This window comes from Heteronotia binoei, chromosome 4, assembly GCF_032191835.1.
Source record: "Heteronotia binoei isolate CCM8104 ecotype False Entrance Well chromosome 4, APGP_CSIRO_Hbin_v1, whole genome shotgun sequence".
In the NCBI taxonomy this organism is placed as follows: domain Eukaryota; kingdom Metazoa; phylum Chordata; class Lepidosauria; order Squamata; family Gekkonidae; genus Heteronotia; species Heteronotia binoei.
This window is the reverse complement of record NC_083226.1, coordinates 94117886-94142131: the sequence shown is the minus strand read 5'-3', so window position 1 is coordinate 94142131 and position 24246 is coordinate 94117886. Positions and strand designations below refer to the sequence as shown.

The 24246-nt window shown below is 42.9% G+C and overlaps 1 protein-coding gene across 2 annotated transcripts in view; it reads left to right on the top strand.

Moving 5' to 3' along the window:
- The window catches only part of SNCAIP (synuclein alpha interacting protein), a 108714-nt gene that overhangs the window by 76955 nt on the left and 7513 nt on the right, over positions 1-24246 (top strand). The window contains exons 9-10 of one of the 2 annotated variants that reach the window (XM_060235546.1): positions 1297-2338; positions 9323-9400. In XM_060235546.1, the coding sequence (XP_060091529.1) occupies positions 1297-2338; positions 9323-9385 (1105 nt within the window). In that variant the 3' untranslated portion in view covers positions 9386-9400. Of the gene's footprint in view, positions 1-1296; positions 2339-9322; positions 9401-24246 lie in introns of those variants that run through there. The other variant, XM_060235547.1, reaches the window with a different exon arrangement.

Sequence of the window (24246 nt, the reverse complement as noted above, 5' to 3'; positions counted from 1 at the left end):
TTGTATATATGTTATATCAGTCATCCTTAAAACAGCTCTATATGGAATGCCATTATTATACTTGCATTATAATGCAGAGTTATTCTAGTACTTTCAGTGGTGCCCATGTTTGAAAAAGAACCACCATTTTGGGTTAGTGAACCTGTTTATTATCAGTGCTAGGCAACCTTGTGAAATTAAGTTCCATGCAGCACATAAACACATGCATTCTACAGTAGAAACTGCAATCGTGCTCCTCTGTAGTAATCCTGTTACCTTTTTCCTCTCTTTCATCCCTCTCCCTATGTCTGGACAGCAATCTCTTATTAGAAATAATAACCATAACAACAACAATAATTATATGTTTTTGTTCTAGTACTGCAGTTTTCTTTAAGCTGTTCTCAGAAATCTATCTAGCAATATCTATTGTATGTCTTTGAAAGGAAATACTTTCTTAGCAAAGAAAGACAACAACTCAACCTTAGCATGGAAACAGATTCATGTTCTTAACTATAGAATCTATAGAATGTCTCCATAATCTGTTCTCCAGAGGTAATAGTGAAGAATAGAGATGGGCACAAAATGAACTATAAACCATGATTTATGCACGAATTGAGCTGATTCATGGTTTGTTCTGAACCAATTCAGTGATTGCTCCAGGCTCAAACTGAAAAATGAACTGTTTTTTTTCCTTGGTGGTTTATTTGGTTCGCTTTTGCGGTTTTTTTTCCCAGACAGCTTGGTGCTGATTCAATCAATTCCTAGGCAACACTTGGAGTGGACTTCTGGGAGTCCTAGAAACACCCATATGAGTTGCCCATAGCTTGATAGGCAGGTCTAGGAGCCAACTGCTGAGCTCCCATTTTGCTCAATGAGAGCAGACACCCTGACTCTGCTGCTTCCACTTTGCAGCACAAAGAGAGAAGAGTTCGCTGAACAGTTTTGGAGGCACCTGCTTTGGGAGGGCTATATCTTGGAGATTCCAAATCCAGCCTTTGCCAAACTTGGAAGGGCAGGTGGAGGAGAGGCTGCTGAAGACTCCTGCTGAGTTTTACTCCACCCAAACCAATGAATTATGATCCAGTTTAGGCAACCATATGAATCACAAAACGAATCTCTGGTTCAGGCAATCAAGCAAACCATGAACCAACATGAACGATCATTTTCGTGTTCCGTGCCCATCCCTAGTCAAGAATGAAAAAAGCAACAGGGTTGCCAGATAAACATGTAAAATGGAAAAGTCAGTGTTACAATTTATATCTGTATAATTTGGGTTGTGGTCTTCTTTACTGAAAATCTTTTTTTTTTCCTTTGAAGTTCACCATCCTCACCCAGTTCTGTCAAACCTCAGTGGAAACCATCTGATACAGATAACTTGCCTCTACTGAAAAATAAATTAAATACCCATGATGGGATTCAAATTCTTGGCAGTGGGGGAACTTCCCACCATAATCGGCCCAAGATGAAAGATGAGGATTCAGATAAAATCCTACGCCAGCTGCTGGGGAAAGAAATATCTGAGAATGTCTGCATGCAAGAAAAGCTGTCACTAGAATTTCAGGATGTGCATGCTTCTAGAAATACAAAGAAGATTCCTTTGGAGAAAAAGGAGATGAAACTAGCAAGATTGAAGCATCTAATCCAACGATCGCTTAGTGAGTCTGATACAGATTCAAATAATTCTGAAGATCAGAAGAACACACCTGTGAAAAGAACTGATAAACCCAGGCCACAGCCCATTGTGGAAAACATTGAAAGCACTGAGAACTTGCACCTAATGATTAAAAAACACACTTTGGCAGCAGGGCGCCGATTTCCTTTTGGGATTAGGGCCTCAAAATCTGTGGATGGTCACAGCCCTTCTCCCACTTCAGAAAGTAGTGATCCTGATAATGAAGCCCAGTACCAGACTGGAACTATATATCAGAGTCAGATCTTGGGAGATGCCTGTCAGTCTAGCCCTGATGCCACCTCTGCTCACAAAGTGGCCACAAGTCCTAAAAGTGCTCTCAAGTCTCCATCATCAAAGCGCAGAACTGCCCCAAATTTAAAACTCAGAGTGACTTTTGAGGAACCTGTGGTTCAGGTGGAACAAACAGAAGCTGCTTTACATGGCGACAAAGAGCAATGTAAGGTTGGTCAACGGCCTCCACTCGGCTGTGAAACTGGGGACCCACAGAAACGGCCCTTTGGAACATTCCGATCCATAATGGAGACACTGAGTGGCAATCAAAACAATAATAATAACTATCAGACTTCAAGCCTAATCAAGACCTCATCACCGTTTACCTCATTAGGAAGGAAAGCCACAGATAGCAAGGGAAATTCAGCAACATCTGCAAAAGGAAAAAATAAGCCAGTGAGTGATCGTAGGGGGCGGAAGGAATCTTTCTGGGTTTTAATTAAATATTAATTATGCTTTACCTGATGTCAGTTTAAGCAAACTTGCACACAACCGTTAAACAAATCATAACTGAAATCGCTGATGGTATGAAAAAGGTAATGTGGGAAATCTGGAAGGAAATAATAAAATTACTGAAAGAATACAACATAAAGACATCTGGTGGAACTTTTTCAAGAACCAGATATATATAATTCTATATGCCCTGCAAACAGCTTGAACTTTGAGGTGAAACTTTCCCTGCATAAAAGATGGGAATCACAATGAGTACGTTTTGTGCTCTGCTAACTGCATAGGTCATGTCAGCCGCATTGTACTTAAAGCCTCTCATAGTTCTGATTCCATACTGAATTTGAAGGAGGAACTACTCCTATTCAGTTACTTTCTAAAATGGAAAAATTGTGTTCTATAAAAATAGATATGAAAAGATATTGGGTTGGATTCACATAAAATTTCTTGCTGTACTAAAGCTTGTATGCAAGAAAAATGAAAGAAAAAGACTAGATGTGTTCTTTTGTTTATTATAATAATTACAAAAATGGGTGGTTTTATAATTATCATAATTAATATTGAAACCAAGGAGATTCCCTATCTGAACAACCTATAACAACAACAAAACAAAAACATTTATTTTGTTCAGGTTTCTTTTGTTATTGCAGCCCTTTCCATTGTTGGTGTCATTTTTACAAGTCAGATAACATTTTCCTAATATAGATGTAGAGAGAGCACAGTATTACTTAATGGGAGAGGGAAGACAGGCTCTGGGCTGCACTAAAGTTGCCAATCCCCAGTTGGGGACAGGGGAATCCCATGGTTTGGAGGCCCTCCCCGACTTCAGGGTTATCCAAAAGCTGGGGGGTGGGAAATGTCCACCTGCTGGACACACCATTACATCCTATGGACACCCAATTCCCATAGGGTATAATGGAGAATCAATCCATGGATATCAGGGGCTCTGGTGGGCTGTTTTTTGATGTAGAGGTACTAAATTTTCAGCATAACATCTGGTGCCTCTCCTCAAAACACCCTCCAAGTTTCAAAAAGATTGGACCAGGGAGTCCAATTCTAATGAGCTCCAAAAGAAGGTGCCCCTTTCCTTCATGATCTCCAAATGGAAAGCATTTTAAAGGAGTGTGAACATAAGAGAAGCCATGTTGGATCTGGCTAATGGCCCATCCAGTCCAAAACTCTGTGTCACACAGTGGCCAAATATACTGTGGCTAATAGCCACTGATGGACCTCTGCTCCATATTTTTATCCAATCGCCTCTTGAAGCTGGCTATGCTTGTAGCCTCCACCACTTCCTGTGGCAGTGAATTCCACATGTTAATCACCCTTTGGGTGAAGAAGTACTTCCTTTTATCCATTTTAACCTGACTGCTCAGCTGACTGCTCAGCAATTTCATTGAATGCCCACGAGTTCTTGTATTGTGAGAAAGGGAGAAAAGTACTTTTCTCTACTTTCTCCATCCCATGCATAATTTTGTAAACCTCTATCATGTCAACCCGCAGTCAACGTTTCTCTAAGCTAAAGAGCCCCAAGCGTTTTAACCTTTCTTCATAGGGAAAGTGCTCCAAACCTTTAATCATTCTAGTTGCCTTTTTCTGGACTTTTTCCAATGCTATAATATCCTTTTTGAGGTGCGGTGACCAGAATTGTACACAGAATTGTACACAGAAAGCGCACCATCAATTTATACAGGGGCATTATGATACTGGCTGATTTGTTTTCAATTCCCTTCCTAATAATTCCCAGCATGGCATTGGCCTTTTTTATTGCAATTGTTCACTGTCTTGACATTTTCAGTGAGTTATCTACCACAACTCTTGGTCAGTTTCTGCCAGTTCACAACCCATCAACTTGTATTTGTAGCTAGGATTCTTGGCCCCAATGTGCATTACTTTGCACTTGGCCACATTGAACCTCATCTGCCACGTTGACGCCCACTCACCCAGCCTCAACAGATCCCTTTGGAGTGCCTCACAATCCTCTCTGGTTCTTACCACCCTGAACAATTTAGTGTCATGTGCAAACTTGGCCACTTCACTGCTTACTCCCAACACCAAATCATTAATGAACAAGTTAAAGAGCATGGGACCCAGTACTGAGCCCTGCAGCACCCCACTGCTTACCATCCTCCACTGCGAAGACTGCCCATTTATACTCACTCTCTGCTTCCTATTAATTAGTCAGTTTTTTATCCACAAGAGGACCTGTCCTTTTACTCCATGACTCTCAAGCTTTCTAAGGAGCCTTTGATGAGGAACTTTATCAAAAGCTTTCTGGAAGTCAAGGTAAACAACATCTATTAGGTCCCCTTTGTCCACATCTTTGTTCACACCCTCAAATAACTATAACAGGTTAGTGAGGCAGGATCTTCTCTTACAGAACCCATGCTGAGTCTTCCTCAATAACTTGTGTTCATCAATGTGCCTACTCATTCTGTCCTTGTGGTCCCCTTAAATGTCATGACCAGAATGCCTTTCAGTATTCAATTGAGCTTATCACAACCTTACTCCTTTCTCCATCCCCAAAGTCTCCTGGCTCCATCCCCAAAGTCCTCAGATATTTCTTGAATCGGACCTGGCAACCCTAATCTGCACTCCCCTGCTTGCCTGCTGCTGTTCAAACATTATTCACAATCTGAGCAAATCTACAAAGTTCCTCTGGCTACCTGCCTGCCCAGAACTTTCATCCTTCTTGGAAGGGGGAAAGGAGAGATGGAAGCAGAGAAAGGTGAGGATATGGGGAGCGAAAGAAGAATGCAGGGGGAAACGTGATGCCTCCTGCGAGTTTTAACAGGTTCTCTACCATACAACTGGGTCTGGCCAACCTGACTGATACCCCATAACTGGGCCTTCTCTAGTGATTGGCACCACACAACTCAGCCAGAGTTTTCCGAGGTAAAAGCTGCCAGAGGCAGGGAATGCTGAACACAGTGGGGTAGTTGACTGGTAGGAGAGGAAAGACAGAGATGCTATGAGGCTTTCAGAAAAAGAAAAGAGGGAATAGTAGGGGAAGGGAAAATGAGATGTGCCTCTCTAGTCCTTGTGCCACCCCATTTGTAAAATAATATCTTGTGCATTACACTTTAAGAATGCAATTAGGGTGGCAGACCTATGAGATACTGTTTACAAAAGAAGGGCTGAATCAGCAACTTAAGGGAGGAATTCAAAACAGCATCTATACAGTTGCCAATACTTTTTCCAAAATCATTCAGGAATCTGAATTACACTCTAATCTCTTCTGCTAAATGTGGCATTGTTGTTATGTGATAAGCTTTTCCTATGGAGTAGATTGCCGTTCTCTTCTCTTTCTTTCTGAACATTTGTGCTAGCAAAGAGAAAGTTGGTTCAAGCATAAAGTTTCCAGTTCCCAGATGGGAGCAGGGGATCTCCTGATTTCACAAGCTTCTGAACATATAAAGTTGCCTTATACTGAATCAGACCCTTGGTCCATCAAAGTCAGTATTGTCTGCTCAGACTGGCAGCGGCTCTCCAAGGTCTCAAGCTGCGGTTTTTCATGCCTATTTGCCTGGACCCTTTTTAGTTGGAGATGCCGGGGATTGAACCTGGGACCTTCCGCTTACCAAGCAGATGCTCTACCACTGAGCCACCATCCCTCCTTCTGCCTGCCATTGGCCAGCTGGCTGGTGAGGGGAAGCCCTGCCCCAACAGCAATGACCCCACGCAATATCCTTGATGTGATAACATCATGTGAAAGTGACATCATCAGTTTGGTGTAGTGGTTAAGCCAGTTTGGTGTAGTGGTTAAATGTGTGGACTCTTATCTGGGAGAACCGGGTTTGATTCCCCACTCCTCCACTTGCACCTGCTGGAATGGCCTTGGGTCAGCCATATCTCTAGCAGAGGTTGTCCTTGAAAGGGCAGCTGCTGTGAGAGCCCTCTCCAGCCCCACCCACCTCACAGGGTGTCTGTTGTGGGGGAGGAAGGTAAAGGAGATTGTGAGCTGCTCTGAGACTCCTTGGAGTGGAGGGCGGGATATAAATCCAATATCTTCTTCACTCCAGGGACATCATGTGGCAACCCTCTGTTTTTTGGGGCAAAACTCTTATGATTTGAACTTAGTTTTACCATAAAGTTTGCTCAAAAACCAGAGTGTTGCTGTGAAATGTCCCCAGCATGATGATGTCACTTCCATGTGACATCACATCAGGGACATCGCACGTGGTCCTGTTGCCCTGCCGCCCTGCCCTCCTGTTCCTGGAAACTTCCCTCTCACCCCACCTCCACCAGTGCAAAATAAGGACCTGGCAATGCTATCCAAGCATGCAGTGATCTAATCCGCATGAGAAGCTGCCAAATGGAGTGATTTACATCAGCCTACCCAAAATGGCTTTAAAGTATATACTGCTGTCAGTCCAGAATGTACACTGTAGGGGCAAGTTTCACAAAAGCTGATATAATGGGAAAGAGACAGGTGCAGAACTTGGAGAACATATTGAAAGGCAGGGCTTTTTTTTTTAGCAGGAACACACAGGAACTCAGTTCGGGCTAGCTTGGTGTCAGGGTGTGTGGCCTAATATGCAAATGAGTTCCTGCTGGGCTTTTTTTAAAACAAAAAAGCCCTGTTGAAAGGTATGAAGAATGAGAGATACTGAAGCAAGAATAATAAAGAATGAACCCTCTTTCCCATGATGAAGATGTTGGCTGCCAGTGAAAACAGAAAGCATGGACATGGTTAGTTGGATGTTGCTCATGTTTTCTGTTTGATCTGTTCAAATTCCCCTCTTCACACTAGCTAGTGTCCCATGTGGCTTTTGTCCATCTAGATCTCATTATCCCTGGTATAGCTTCAGATCCCCTCCTCCCTCTTTCATCAATGGCTAAAACAAGTGCAGGAAAAGACTGGGGACAGATTAAATAAGGATAGACTGGCAAACATTTGTGCAACAGGTCCATAAGGTGAAAGGGGAGAAATAAGAATGGAGCAAGTTGTGTCTGAGACCCAGGGATCAAATTTGATACTTATAAGTGAATGATACATGTTAATTCCATGATTCAATGAGAATTTAAGATGCTGTGATTCAAATAAATGGAAATTTAAACTAAGACATAGCAGAATAACAGAGTACAGTTCACTTTGTTTTTTTAGCAGTTAAACACTGAATATTTGTCCCTAAAACTGATATGTCCTATTGTTACCCTAAGTGGTTGTGAGGGTCTCCTGAGTTTGTTGGGGGAATTAGCTAGGAGACCCAAAAAAGCAAGAGGGGGCAACAAGCAGGATGCAAACCTATGTTTACAAGGATTTTTCCCTCAGTAAAACTCTCAAATCAATCAGGCCTTAATTAATAAAATTGTTTTTATTAATGAAAATTAAAAAAATAAAATCAAACTTATTAATTGAAAAAGCACTCTATAAACTCTCATACAAGTTCAGAAAATAAAGCTGGTAGCTGTATAGAGACAAGAAGGGAACTTATTTTACACAGGGCTGTATTTACCTATTCCAGAACAGAGATTCGAGGAGAAAGGTGAGCAGAACAAACCAGCATTCCACTCAAAGAAGATGTTGTACTCAATTTTGTGCTGGGCGTATAATTTAGTGAATGTCCGGGTAATACACAGTCACTCACAACAAGAGAGCCCAAGAACCAGAGTGCATATGGATATAGCTTTGAGCTGTGATGTGATTGTTCCCAGTGGCTGCAGATACAATGTAACATTCATGTGAAAATGTCTATTGTGGCCTCTAATAGACATAGCAAGAGAACTGTTACAAAGGGGTGTTATGGGATTAAAATGGTTCTGACTGTAGGCTCATGTAATGAACCCAGGTAAGGGAAAGTCAGGCAAGGCAGGAAAAATGGGTTAGTTGTACTGCCTTATCTAGAAATTAATCTTTGGCACTGATAGATTTAAAAAAGGGAAGAGATCTGCCAAAAGTCAGGCCTTTGCACCTTTAGGATCACTTTTCCCAGACAAGCCTCTGGCCGGTGTTTGATGACACAAATTCTATGTGATTGTAGGACCTATCTTGATTCTATTTGCAGACCAAGTAAAAGTCTAGAGGAGTGACCCCATGAGATGCTGAGAAAGAAGGCTTCCTGCCGTCACATTTTCCAAGGTACCAGACTAGTCTTTCGAGGGAGGAGGGGTCCAGGCATAACACTATAGTATTCTTATAGTGTTTAGCTGAACTACTTTTTAAATATGGGCACCCACCTGTTGAAGGTTTTCTGCTGAGTCAAATCACTTCGAACATTTGCATTGCACAGAAATCTAAATCCATAACCAATTGGCTATAACAAGGTATACCAAAGAGAATAGAAATATTGTATTACCATTTTGCATACCTCATGTGGGACAGCTGAACAGTTGGACTAAATTCAAAGAGCATCCCTTATTGCTGTGATGAAAATGGAACATTAAGGGGGGGGAGTTAATTTTTTTTGCGTGAGTACTACAATCAATGATGAATTTGAGTTACTTCATTTTTCCATTTCCATTTCCAGAATGTTTTGCAGGCATTCATTAATTATCAGTTTCTGCCCATTTTCACCATTGCATGGAACAACTGCTTAGTCTTATAAACTGTTTGCCATTTTGCCTGCTTTGTTTGTCAAATGTTAAATTCACTCCAAAAATGTGTGCCATAACATTTCACAATTGTGAATGAGAGCCAGGCACTCATTTTTTGTTTCTGTCACCTGTCCAGCATGTAGATATAATTCAGGAGGTTTCCAACATTTTTTTTTTGGTAGGAGAAGAATGCCTGTTGTGTATGCAGAACATTCCCTAGTGCATACCTGTAATTCCAAATGCCTATTAAAGGTTCTAAATTGTGGCATATGGGTTTTTCAGGGCTTTTGCTGTTAAGCCATAACTTCTTAATTTTAATAGCTTTGTGTAATACACTATGCATGTGAGAAGCTTGTTGCATGGCTTTTCAACTGATTAATAAATTGCGCTTCCCAGGGGCCATACTCCAGCTTCATCACTTTTTCCACTAGCATGCTGATTGAAGACTGTCTTGCATAACTATGCATGGTATGTGCTGATGTAGGGTGAAAATGTTGGCTTTCCTTTTACTTTTTTTATTAACCCCCTTTGTGTGTATTTCTTATAATTGTTCACAGCTCAAACTTATGAAATGATTGATGACAACTGTAGAAGAAAATGAATTTTAATGTCTTTTTTTTTAAAAAGGATACATAGTCCCCTGTTACAGGTTTTTTCTAATATCCATAACTGTGCTAGTTTAATGCCTCCAGCACAAACTGCATAAAAATCACTAGTGCTCATAAATCCAAAAATGCATTTGAGTTCAGTTTGGCAACACACAGTCTCTTGAATAAGAGTCAAACACCAGATGAGAATGGAAATTAAATTTCCTCTCATGAGCAGGCCAAGTCAAACTCCATTTACAGTCAGAAGGTACAGTGTACCCTATGCCTGCCTCACTCTGGTTTTTAGCTTTGGTTCCATTTCCTAATTTAATGTCAGACCCTTTTTTAAAAAAATTACATGAACATTATTTTCCAAAGTAGGAAATTAGGGCTTTTTACTGGATACTTGGAGAAAAGTAAAATGTTGCTGATTTTAATGCCATAAATCAGGGGTGTCAAACTCAGTTGTTATAAAGGCCAGATCTGACATAAATGAGACCTTGTTGGGTCAAGCTAGGCCTTCATGGGCCAGGCCATATGTGTATCTATTAGTGGTAAAGCTGCACTACTGCAGTCATACTCTCTGTTCACAACCTGAGTTTGATCCTGGCAGAAGCTGGGTTCAGGTAGCTGGCTTGAGGTTGACTCAGCCTTCCATCCTTCTGAGGTCGGTAAAATGAGTACTCAGCTTCCTGGGAGGGAAAGTGTAGATGACTGGGGAAGGCAATGGCAAACCACCCCATAAAAAAGTCTGCCGTAAAAATGTTGTGAAAGCAACGTCACTCCAGAGTCGGAAACGACTGGTGCTTGCACAGGGGACAACCTTTACCTTTTTAGCAGAGATATAAACTTTTTAAAGGACACAGGCAAACATGGCTAAAGATTTTTTAAAAAAAAAACATTAAACAAAACATGCTTAAAACGTTAGCACTTGTTGGTCTTAAAGGTGCTTTCTTTGTATTTCTCCCATGAGATCCAGGGAACTGGGCAAAGGAAGCTCTGGCTCTTTCCCTCCCCCGCCAGGGGACCTGGAGGGAGCCTCAACCAATGGAAAAAATTGAGGTTTTACTCTGTAGCTTCTGTGCGATTGAGCAAGCCTCGCAAAGCAAGTTGAGATGCCGAAGGACACAAGAGAGAGGGAGAAAGAAGCAGACAAGAGCCAGTTGCTTGGGGGCCTAATAGGAGCCCTTTGGGGGCCTGATTTGGCCCCGGGCCGCATGTTTGACACCCCTGCTATAAATTCTCATATTTATTTTTTTACAATTATTATTATTTTTTAGTCTTCAGTTAGAAACTTGATAATTAAGGCCATATCTAAATTACCCTCTTGATGGGATTTATCTTGCATGAGATGCAAAAAGAAAATATTGATTGCAACTGAAATTTTGTAATTCAGCTGCACAGTAATGGCTTCATATAAGTTAACTATCTTCCCATTTTTAGGATGCTTTTGTTGTATATTTCTTTAGCTTTATCTTTGTAACTGTAGGTCTGCAATCCATTTAGAACCTATACATGGAAGTAATTTTTAAATTATTCAATAGAATTACTCCTGTCAACCAGCCAGAGACTAGAAGGATATGTGCTAGGAGATGGCTAGTGTCAATTGCATGATGTCACTTTGAGAAAACCCGGAAGTGATGTCATGCCTCCCTAGGAATTGCTGGAAACTTTGTGGTAAAGCCACTTCCTTGGAAGTTAGCTCATATTTTCAAGGGATAACCACTAGGGTCTGGCAGCCCTGTTAATCTATAGCACTTACTTGCAAGTACTTACGCTCAAGTCAGGATGTAATTCCTCTGCTGGAACTGTAGTTCATCCTGAATACATTGACACAGATGAAAGCAGACCGTTTAAAGTTGATTTAGAAAGAGGAATTTGTAGAGAAAGATTTGGCATGTGTTATAAAGTCTGTAGGTACTACTGCCAAAATATTGTAAACATTTCTATGCCTGTTACTTTTATCATTTGATAGAATGATAAGGACTTAGAAAGCATGTTTTCTTCATTGGAGCAGGACTTCTGCCACTGGAGCAGGACTCTTCATTTAGCAGAAGGAGTTGTAGAATTGAGCTCAAAATCTTTAAAAATAAGTTGAAAGAGAATCTGTAACATTGTGTTGAATGCACCTTATGTTATATTTTGGTCTTTAGGTTGTAAATATATTTGTGGACAATGTATTGAACATTTTGGCACTAATTGTCTGGCAAGGCATCAGTCAGTGACAGGACTAGAAAACAATACAGCTAAAATTATATTCAGATTTTTACAATGATGAGACTGTGTTGGAATGACAGTTCTGAGACATTCTAATCATAATCTTCTGTTACTTGAGGCTACTGCACACATCATGGTTTGCTGCATTTGTCCTAGGGCAAATCAGTTTGTCCTGATAGTTGCCATATGTTCCCTCTCTTGTATCTCTAGTGAATCACATTCAGCCACAGAAAAGAAGTTGGCTTGCCTAAACCTTGTAATGAATGTGTAGCTTAGATCTCATTTCAGTATTCAGGGAACAAAATGTAACATGTATAAAAAGCATACAGAAGTTTTAATCAGCCAGAGCTCATTTTCACCATAACTGTTTTTTAAAAGAAGAATTAATATTTTGGCATTGATGTCAAGAGTGTGGCTGCAGTCCAAAAGTCCTGCTCATTATTTGTTTTCTAATTGGCTACAGCTTGATAGCAGCAAAACAATTAACATTCTTAGTGCCCAGTTAAAATTTGCGAGTTTTCTTTGAGCAGCCTACAGTATGCTTTGATTGCCAAGTACTTTTTTCTTTTCATTTTAGGAGGACAGGTTCATTTTTATGAATTTCAATGCCAAGCAAATGTTTGCAATTATGTTATCCATCCATTGCCAGTGAAATATTTGCTTCACGTGGATTAGCTTATTACATAGCATGTAGTGCATTAAAGTGAGAACATATTTGTCTTATCTGTAAAAAGCACTGTGCTTTTTGTCCTAACCAGGGGTATTGTTACTCTGGGTGTATTCAGATGAGCACAGAAACTTTAATAGTTACTATACAATGGGAATGGGAAACAAATGGATCTTCTTCGTGGTCTCTGTGCAGTCCCACATATGGGTTTATCCGCCAGGATCGGGCCCACCTCGGAGAATTCAAAGCAATCCTTAAGTGTTAATTTTGGCGCGCCTTTCCCCTCGTCCCGGGGAGGAGGCATCGTCTGCGCATGCCCAGACGAGGGGGAGGCACCCAACCCACTCAGTTTCTTCTTTACCGCCGTCCGGAAAACACCTACCTCGCTGATCTCCCCGCTTTCATTTCAATCCCTCAGATTTCTCACCTCCTTCCTCGTCTCTTCACGTCCTTCGCTCCTCTTCATTCTCCAACTGGTATCGTTATATATATATTTGTGCATTCGTGCATTCGCTGTGCACCTTCGTGCATTCGCTGTGCCGCGAAAATCCCGTCCACTGACGGACATTCACTCTGCCTTTTTCGCCTTGGCGAGGCTCACCGCACAGACTCCTGCGTGCATTGCAGCCAGTTCAGCAAACAGGCAAAGAAAAACCGCGCGGCAAGACTCAAAAGCCATTTGCTAGAGTCATCCCTGCGCCCAGTAATGTCGCACGCATCGGGTTCACAGACCTCTCCGTCCTCCCTAACTCAAAAGGGAGCGTCTCAACCGGCGGCTTCCGTGGCTCAGGTTCCCAGTAAGCCGAAGTCCGGGAAACACCTAAAGAAGTCTGACGAATCTAAGAAGCGGCACCGTACCGAGTCGACCTCGAGAGACCCCTCGGATCGGAAGTCTCCTAAAAAGTCCAAGACTAGCCACAAACTTCCGGAACCGAACTCGGCGACTCGACCTCCGACATCTCACCCGACTACGGCTGTTACGACCTTGATTCAAACTACTCCGGCTTCGAAATCGACCTCGACTCCTGCCATTACGCCTCTTGAAATCGTCCGCATCAGTTCTAGATTGCCTTCAGTGCACAAGTCCCTTCCCAATCAGATCCTAAGTACTGAGTCCCCGGGTTCGACGAAGAACCAGCGCCTCAATATCTTAGACGCACACTCCTTTCGGGAAGTCTCCACCCTTCAGCAGACAATAACGGCTCCTTCACTGACCAGAGCATCATTGACTCTGAGAGAGCCTCCTCTGCGCCTTCGAGAGAAAAGATCCAGAAGCGGTCACAGAGACCGCTACTACTACTACTACACTCCATCGAGGTCGAGGTCACCGTCTCCTCGTAGGTACCAAAGATACCGCTGATCACCCTCTCCCGGCTTCTACAGACGTCGTGCCCGTGAGCACTCTCGGTCCTGTGAAGACTCTCAACACCGAGAAATGGCCTACTACCGAGATCGTTCTCATGAAGACACTCGTTCACGCTATAGAGACGCCTCTCCACGTCGAGAGCATTCTTACCACGATGACCGTCCTTGGTACCGTGAACATGCTAATCTTTATGACACAGAACCGAAACCACTGTCACCAGTTGCTTCTACTGCCGTCGAACCCGCTGCACCGCGCATACAACACCCGCGGCCAGAACAAACTATCAAGACTCCAGACGTTGATACCCTTGAGGACTTGGAGGCAGAACAATCTATATCGTCCCACTCCTTAGCATCAGGGCTTCACTCTCCAGCATCAGACATTGCTAAACCGTCTGACCTCTCTCCATCTGAGCGACCTAAGTCTTACCTAGACTTACTATCTAATATGGCGAACTCCCTCAACGTGAAGCTTACAACCTATGTGCCTAGAGTCTCAGACGTGGTCTACGACCTGGTGCATGCAGATCTCCCTGTTGGCTCATCCTTTCCTATGCTTCCAGTCCACCTGGAAACACTAAAAGAAGCCTGGGACAAACCAGCCTCCGTACCAGCAACATCTAAGAGGGTCGAATCACTCTACAAAGTCCATGCCCCTGAATCGAAGTTCCTCTTCAATCATCCTGCGCCCAAATCGATGATAGTTCATTCTTCGTCCAAATCAAAACAAACCAGACATCCTGTTCCTCCTGAAAGAGAGGGCAAGAAGCTTGACACCATCGGGAGAAAAATCTATTCTCTCACCACTGCCACCACTAAAATTCATAACTACATGGCATACTTCTCGGCATATGCATATAATCTGACTACCCAACTAAATTCCTTAGTTACGGCTCTACCCGAGACTGCACAAAAGCAAGCTTCTCATGCTCTACAAGAACTTGCAAGAGTCAGCAAGCAACAAATAAACACGGCGCATCATGCAGCTCAGTGCTCCTCTAGAACCCTAGCATCTGCAATTGCCCTACACAGGCACGCGTGGCTCAGGTCCTCATCTTTACAGCCGGACATTAAGTTTAAAATTGAGGACTTGCCCTTTGATGGGCAGGGCCTTTTCAATGCCACAACGGATGATATCCTGACTAACGTAGATGACAGCAGAAAAAGGGCTAAGAAGCTGGGAGTCACCCAACCACAGTCACTAGCCATGCCACAAAAAACCTGAAAGCCAAACTACTATAAGCGCTCCAGATCAAACCGAACCTTGGAGGCGTAAGCCTCCCCAGACAAAACAACCTTTTCAACAGAGGGCACGCCCTCAAGCCGCAAAGAAGGCAACACCGACCAATAAACAGTCTCTTTGACTCCCTTACTCCTCTCCAACAGCCCCAACATCGCCCAAACATCAGACTGCAGCTGTTCTACCACAACAGGGAGTCCATAACTTCAGACTCTTGGGTTCTGACAATCATACAAAACGGATACACCATAGAGTTCAGTTCGACTCCAAGACACCACAGGTTCATAGCTACCCCTCCTTCCCCTCCTCTGCTTCTAGAAGTGGCAACCTTGCTGGACAAGGGAGCTATAGAACCAGTTCTACCTCAATATCATCACACAGGATTTTACTCCCGCTACTTCCTGGTGCCGAAGAGAGACGGTGGGCTACGCCCTATACTGGATCTCAGGAAACTCAGTCTCCATATTCGTCACAAAAAGTTCCGTATGGTCACTCTTCAGTCCATCTTACCACTGATTCCAGAGCAAGCCTGGATGGCATCAATAGATCTACAGGATGCCTACTTTCACCTCACCATCAACCACCATCACAGAAGGTTCCTCAGATTCGCCATAGGAAATCAGCACTAACAATTCCACACTCTTCCCTTTGGCCTCTCAACTGCACCAAGAGTATTCACAAAGTGCATGGCGGTGGTAGTAGCAATTCTGAGACAACAACAAATTTCAATCTACCCGTACATAGACGACTGGCTAGTCGTCGCCCAATCCAAAGAACAGCTCCAGATCGATGTCTCGGCTACCCTCTCCCTCTTGACTACCCTAGGCCTTCAGGTCAACACTACAAAATCCAATCTGACCCCTACTCAGTCCATACAATTCATAGAAGCATACCTATCGACAGTCGCATGCAAAGCCTATCTGCCAGCAGACAGAGTACAACATATCAAATCTCTGGCCAAAGAGAAAATTATGCACCACTCTCAAACAGCTCTTACCTTTCAGAGGATGCTAGGACTCATGGCGGCCACCACCTCCGTCCTTCTGTTTGCCAAACTCCACATGCGCCCTCTACAGCTGTGGTTTGTGCGGACATTTTGTCCTCAACACCAACTGACTGTACTGACCGTCCCAGCTCATATCATCCCTTCGTTGAAATGGTGGACGGTAGACCATCACCTCCTGAAGGGAATGTTATTTACTCAGACTCCTCCCTCTGTGATGGTCACCACCGATGCTTCCAAGTGGGGATGGGGAGCCCACTTGGGAAAACTCACAGTACAAGGCCAGTGGACAGATTATGAAAGGTCTCTCCACATCAATTGCCTCGAATTACTAGCAGTTCACAGGGCGTTGAGATCTTTCCTTCCGTCTCTTCACAACAGGCATGTCCAGGTCACCTCAGACAATATAGCCACTGTCTTCTACATAAATCGACAGGGAGGCACGGCCTCCACCAGATTGTGCAAACGAGCCCTAGCCCTCTGGCACTGGAACATTGCCCATGGCATCTTCCTATCTGCAGTGCATCTACCCAGAGTCCAGAACATTCAGACGGACGCTCTGAGTCGACGCTCTATCAACGACCACAAGTGGACCATCAACAGTCGTTCTCTTCAGCCTCTGTTCCAGAGGTTTGGTACCCCGGAGATAGATGCATTTGCATCCCCAGACAATGCACAATGCCCCCGCTTCTACGTGCGCGGCCCTTCGTCTCCACTGTCGGCAGGGGATGCCTTCCTACAAACATGGAACAGACCACTGCACTACCTATTCCCGCCAATACCACTCATCACGAGAGTACTGCAGAAAATTATGACAGACAACACCAACTGCATCCTAGTGGCCCCCTGGTGGCCCCGCCAACCCTGGTTCACCACTCTCCTTCTGCTATCGAACGGCACATTTCTCCGTCTCCCTCAAGCCCAGGACCTACTCTCCCAGCAGGAAGGCAAAGTCCTACACCACAACCCTACCCTCCTTCGCCTTACAGCATGGAGAATCAGTTCATGACCTTCCCACCGGAGGTCCGACATATCCTGCTTAATTCCAAGAAACCTGCCACTAGAAAATCATATTCCTTCAAATGGAAACGTTTACGCAAGTCAACATAGATTCAAACCTGATTCAGCCACAATCAACCAAATTCTGACTTACACTTTAACCCTCTCCAATGCTGGACTCTCCTACTCCTCTCTGAAGGTCCATCTAGCGGCCATCTCCGCGTTCCACCCACGTATCGAAGGCTCCACTGTATTCTCTCACTATGCCACCAAGGCCTTCTTGAAGGGGATCCTTCACCTCCACCCTCCAATCCGCAACATTCAGCCTGCTTGGAGCTTATCACTAGTGCTGAGTCAGTTAATGAAGCCACCCTTCGAACCCATGGCTTCCATCCCTCTGCACCTTCTGACCTGGAAAACAGCCCTACTAGTAGCTCTTACTACGGGCAGAAGGGCCAGTGACATCTGCACCTTCAGAGCAGATCCTCCATACACAATTTTCCACCACAATAAGGTAGTACTACGCCCTGACCCTGCGTTCCTACCTAAGGTGGTCTCACCTTTTCACCTGGGAAAGCCCTCCATCTTACCGGCTTTCTTCCAACACCCCACAGATGCGGGACAACAAACCCTGCATAACTTAGATGTACGCAGAGCTCTGGCTTTCTACATAGAAAGGACTCGGCAATTCCGAAAGGACACTAGACTCTTTGTAACTTATGCAACCCACAATCAGGGTGCAAAAATCTCAACGCAGAGATTCTGAAAGTGGATTGTAGCCACTATTGTGCTATGCTATGAACTAGCAAAACAGCCCATACCTGAACACTTGCGAGCTCACTCCACCAGAGCCGTCGCAACGTCAACAGCCTTCTGCAAGGGCATTCCAATGGAGGACATCTGCACTGCTGCGGTTTGGTCGTCCCCATCCACATTCGTCTCGCACTACGCTCTAGACGTTCGTGCCCGGCGTGACACGTCCTTCGGACAGGCTGTGCTGCAATCAATCTTCGACTGACGCCTTCCGCCGTCTACATTGTGAGTACAAAATTTATTCTCTTGAATAACTAACAGTGCTTCTCACTTACAGATCCAGCACCCGCCTCCTGACAAATAGCTTGCCAGTCACCCATATGTGGGACTGCACAGAGACCACGAAGAAGATGGACAGGTTTCTTACCTGTAACTGATGATCTTCGAGTGGTCATCTGTGCAGTCACACATACCCACCCATCCTTCCCCGCTGCTGGATGTTCATAGCAAGTCACTTACTACACCTCTACGGCGGCAGGAAGAAACTGAGTGGGTTGGGCGCCTCCCCCTCGTCTGGGCATGAGCAGACGATGCCTCCTCCCCGGGACGAGGGGAAAGACGCACCAAAATTAACGCTTAAGGATTGCTTTGAATTCTCCGAGGTGGGCCCGATCCTGGCGGATAAACCCATATGTGTGACTGCACAGATGACCACTCGAAGATCATCAGTTACAGGTAAGAAACCTGTCCATCTCAGATGTCTGTAGGAGCCAATATATGATGTTTTTTGTAACAACTGCACTTGAGACAACTGCAAAAGTCTGGCCTTTTAGAAATGAATGGGCAGGAGAATCCTATTTGTATTAGCTGTCCGATTACAGCTTAGTTCCATGGGAATCATCTCTATCATTTACAAGTAAAACTATCATGACAGGGAGGACAGAGAAAGCCCTGCATATTGCTAGGATCCTAGAGGTTGCTGAAAATGGCAGCCTTTGACTTGCATGGAAAAATGAAGCAGTAATTTGAGGATGTCATTGGAATGGAGATTATGCCTATCCCTGGTAGAGTGGAGTAGAGTAGAGTTAGAGTATATAGTCTGGAAGTGTTGAAAATATTTGGTTCTCAGTTGTTCCTCGTGAGTTTTGTGGACAAAGTTCACTCCTATCTGTAGAGTCTGGCATGCTTATCTGTCTGGGTTATATTACTTGACTGTATAATTCTAGTCATTTATTTATATAAAAAAGTGCATCTCACCTTTCTGCTTTGAGAAGGTTTCCCAGATTTCTTGCAAGAGATAAAACAAACATAAAAAGGCAATGTAACAAAAGCTTATAAAACCTCTGTTACAGTAATGTTAAATACATGCTAACGAAGAAAACAATGAGCACTAGAATGTGATGGAACTCAGGAGGCCTCTGTAGATATCTGGCAAAAAGTACTAAGCCTGCAGTGTCCCAACTGGGCAGCTCATTGGCTTTGGCCTTGATCATCATAATAATCATTCACAACCAAGCCAACCACAAAAAGTTATCTAAAAGCGGTTTTTTTCCCCCAAAAGGAAAAAAGATATTTCATGGAAGCATTGTGCACATTCAATCTTTTATATGCATCTCATCTAAATTCTCTTTTACAAGATGAGGAAAAATCTTGTCTGGGAGGGGAACCCCTCTCCCTGGGAAGATTTTATTTTCATCAGAATTCTATTCACTTGAATTGCAGAAAGTTTCAACATAGTTATTATGATTGTAAATGTGCTTACAAATTTTATTCCAGAACTGTGGTTTGTGAGTTCATTGAAATAATTTGTAATTTATAGCGAGCAAAAGCTTTCTCAAACATCTAAGTAATTATACTTTTTTATTATACAGGCTTAGGTCACCATGAAGAGTCAGCAACCAAAATACCACAGTTTTCCTTAAATTGTGGATGTGCAGTAACTGTGGTAACAGTGTAGAATTATGTTGGGAAAGGTCATCTGTCAATGGTTACTTTAAATACAGCAGATTACCAGTAAGAGGTTCCCAGTGACTCCAGCCCATGAGCTTTTAGTGTACAATTGGGTGAATATTTATGTTAATGTGTAAGTTGTTGTTAGCCGCCCTGAGCCGCCTAGGCGGGGAGGGCGGGATAGAAATAAAAGTTATTATTATTATTATTATTATTATTATTATACTATATTTTGCATTGCCAACCTCACCTTAGTTCAGAAACAGAAAGTAAAATGATATTCTGAAGTTACCTTCATCTTCTGTTAGCTTTAACCTTTTTTATTTCTGACTGAGCTTGTTCAGTCTGAGCCTTCTGGATCACTCAATAGATTTCTCGGATACTCTGCTGATCTGGTAAGCATATACATGCTGAGTAAAGGTGCAGCTGTTTTCCTATGATACCATAAGAACTGCTGCTCAATGCAGGAGCTCAATTTTATTTATTAAACTATTTGTGTCCAGCCTTTCTCAGTGACCATAGCAGCTCAAGGCAGAATACAAAGACCCAGAGTTGGTATGTTTAGTATCAGTTTTAAAGGATATATGAGTTTTTTAAAGTGTTATGACCCTCACAACCAGTTAAGGTAACATACAGGAGTTCACTTGAGCTTAAATCTCAGAAACTTGTCAGTCTATTATAGTGGAAACACTGAGGAGCAATAATAGTTTTATCTTTGCACTCAAAGACCACTTCAGTCCTGGCAAAACAGCCAACTAAACGTCAGGTCAGGAACAGACTGACCATTTAGCTTACAGGGACATTTTGTGGTGGGCTTCAGGCCTGGTCCATTTGCAATCAGAAGTATGCAGACCCAAGCTCCAATAGCTCTGCCAGTTCCATAGGTACCACTAGACTTGGACTCTTCAGGGGCAGCAATGAGCAGTGGAAGTTCAACAGTTGCTTCCCCCTGCAATGTCAGTGGTTGATGGCAGTGCAGGAGAAGGCAGTGGATGAGCCAATCACAGGCATTGATAGCTGGGACTGAATGGAGTGGCTCATGCAGTGTTATATAGAGCTGCAGGGGTGCTTGGCTTGGTGTGGCTTGCTCCTAGGCCATTTTAACTTCCTGCTTTTGGTAACTGGCATGCTGATGAAGTGGTCTGTTCTGTGCATGCCCATCCACCCACTTGTTCGGTAGAGTAGACTAGGAAATCTTAGGACCACTTCACCAACTTTTTATTTTAATGTGGAAATTAATTATCTTGGAAAATCCAGTGTATTAAAACCATGGCAGGAAAACTGTCAGTCTAAGAAGGAATGCAATGCACAGCAATTTAAACCTGTTTCCATACATATGGGAGAGAAAAGGAAGGGGGGGGGGGTAATACTGACCTATTACATATGCTTTATTACATATATCCATAACTATTTATACTGCGTCCCGTCTTCTTGATGCTGACATTCACTATATCTTGGTGATGTGGTGACAGAGTGCAAGTCTGCTTTAAAAGTATTGGTCTATTATAATAGCACAAAGAAGTTACTAATGAAGCAGAGAAATAACGAGGTCGGCACATTGCTGTGTTGAAAACGAGTTTACTTTGGCAACAAAGCAGAACTTAGCCGGCCATAAGCCTCCAAACTGACTAAGTTAAAATTATTTTCATTCAGACCTTTTTTTTTTGCTATAAAATATGCTTTTATTGTATAACACATACATACAAAAAATACTATCAACAATCATTACAGTCAAAATCTTTCACCCATCCCCCTGAGCTGGAGGGGTAAATGTATAACACCATTTCAGATTTCTCGTTTCGATTCCCATGCTATTAATCCATGAATACAGTGGATCCCAGATCTTTTTACAATCCTGAAGGTTACCCCCCCCCCCTTAATCTCATGGTTAACATGTCTCGTTCAGCGGCTTCCAAAACCTTAACTAAAAATTCATTCTTGTCGGGTATTTTAGGGGCCTTCCAATATTGTGCATATAGTAATCTAGCTGCTGTGATTATATGCAACAACCATTTCTTAGATAACAATGCTCAATAGCTATAATTCGGGGGTATGAGGGAGGATTAATTTAAGAATTTTTTGACACCAATCATGTATTTGGGCCCAGAATTTTTTTGCATAGCTACACTGCCACCATATATGATAGAGGGTTCCCTTTATTCTGCCACATTTCCAGCATTTGTTGGAATATTTCGTATAAATCTTAGCCAAACGTGCTGGGGTTAGATACCATCAGTATGCCACCTTGTAAAGATTTTCTTTATATATTGCTGATTTAGTTAATCGTATATTCTGACGCCAAATTTCATCCCATTCCTTCAGTTCAATATTATAGCCAAAATATTTAAGCCATTTTATCCAACTCATTCAGACCATTTTTATTCACACCCAAAACAAGCAGGCAGGCCCCCAAGCTTATCTAACTCAACATGCCCCACCTTCCTGTAACTCCTAGTATTTTTCCATACGTCCGGTCTCCATGCGTTATCAGCTCTTGCAAGAAGCTTCTCAAAGAGGCGGAGGCCCTTTTGTTATCTACTTTACAACCTTGAATCCACACCCACTGAAGGCTGTCTGCTTCTAGCAACGTTGCATCAGGCACCCTCTTTTGAAGGCGAAAACATATTTTCATTTATTATTATAGGGGTATTTATTAATTATTCAGGGGTCCCCCTTCATTACCCCCTTTCAGTCTTCTGAAAGCTTATTTACATAAGTCTGAAGCAGACTGACCATCATCATCATTAAACAGATTAATTCTGTATGCCCATTCAGGAAGGGCAGCTAGGTGACAATTTGGTTTTGACATTCCCTGGAAAGACTGATATGACACTACAGTGGGGTAATGAAATAGTATATTGACAGAGATGGGGTATAGATGGGTCACGGGAGGAAGAGAGACAGGGATGGGATTATCCATTCATACTGGCACATCCCAGTATTTTCCATCTAGAGAAGATGTGTGTGGGGGGAATAAGGTCACTCAGAGGCATGCCTTGGCTATGCAGCCCAGCCTTCCAGTATGGAGTTTTCCTGGTCTATATCATGAGGCCTTTCTGGGCACACAGACTAGCTTGAGAGGGCCCCCCCCATGTCTTTTAAGACTACCCTCTTTATTTGGCAGCACTCTGGTATCAATTTTTCCCCTTTGGCACTGCCCAATCCTTGGAGGGTGTGTGCCACATTTCATGGTGCACTGCCAATCAGACTTCAAGCAACCAGAGTTGAAACACAGTTGGGACAAAGGGAAAGGGTTTAAGAATGTCAACTACCAAAAATAGGCTATACATGAGTTAAAAATATAAAATAATCCATTCATGGTATATGCATTGAATAATTACATATGTCCAGTCTAAATTTGTGAACATAGATCTTGGAAGGATCCTAGAGAACTTATTTCTTTATCAATAAAACATTACTAGCTATGATGCAAGAATACAAGTACTCATCTCAATTTCTAAAACACATAAGGGGCATATGCAAGTGACATGCTATAAACTGAATCAACTCATGTGCCTTTATGGCAAACACCTTGTTGTAGCCTAGGTGATTAAGATACACACATTCAGACATACTTGGAAACGTTGCCAATTGTGGGCAGTCCACACTTGGCCACATTATTACAATACAAAAAAAAAATTCCTGACTAATTCCTTGTTCCCCTTCTCTCTTAGTCTAACAAAAGGTCTTCTTTCTTGAGTTCACGGAGAGTTTGCATGCTCTATGCATGACAACCTTTTCACAGGGAAATCTGTTTCTATTGCAGCCAAAAGGAATTCCTTTTCCTGGAAGCACAACTTGGAAGTGGCAGTGGGGCGGCTGTTGTGATTAGCTGGGGCAACCAGCATTTTGCTAGGCAGAGGAATTTCCCTGGAAATGAGTTTTCTCCACAACTCAGTTTGGATGGGGTTCTCGGGGAGGCCTTCTTTCCAACATCAATGAGGCATGACCAGGCAAATTTCAGGACCTCTGGGTAGATATGGAAGAGCCTGGAAAACATACTTGGAGAAACAAACAAAACAACAATAATAGGTGCTTTTTCCCTTTAAAGCTTTCCTTGGCTATCCACCAATTGTCATAACTTCAGTCCAACCCTGTTGAGATAGGGTTGCACATAATAGTTAAATTACCACACTTGCTTTGGACTGGATACTTCCTCCTCCTCACATGGAGTTTCAGTTTGACAAGGTCTCTACCCTTCCAATGTTAAAGAGCAGATTTCATACACCATACATTATGCAGAACACCAATCCACAATATAAACCTATGCATCACTTCTCATGATTCAGACTAGTGCACATCCATATAGAAAGCGAGCACCTAGAGGTTCATGAGAGGCTTTTTATTTTGTTGCAACAAATATGAATTTTTAAAAAGAAAACATGAAATCGTGCACAAAATTTGGAGCTCCAAAGAGAGATTACCGGAGTTGGAGTTACCCCTTTATTATGAAAATGGTCACAAAAAGGGAAGAAAAACTTCAAAAACAAACACAAAACAAAACTGAGGCCTCAATAGAACAATGCCAGCTTTAACATA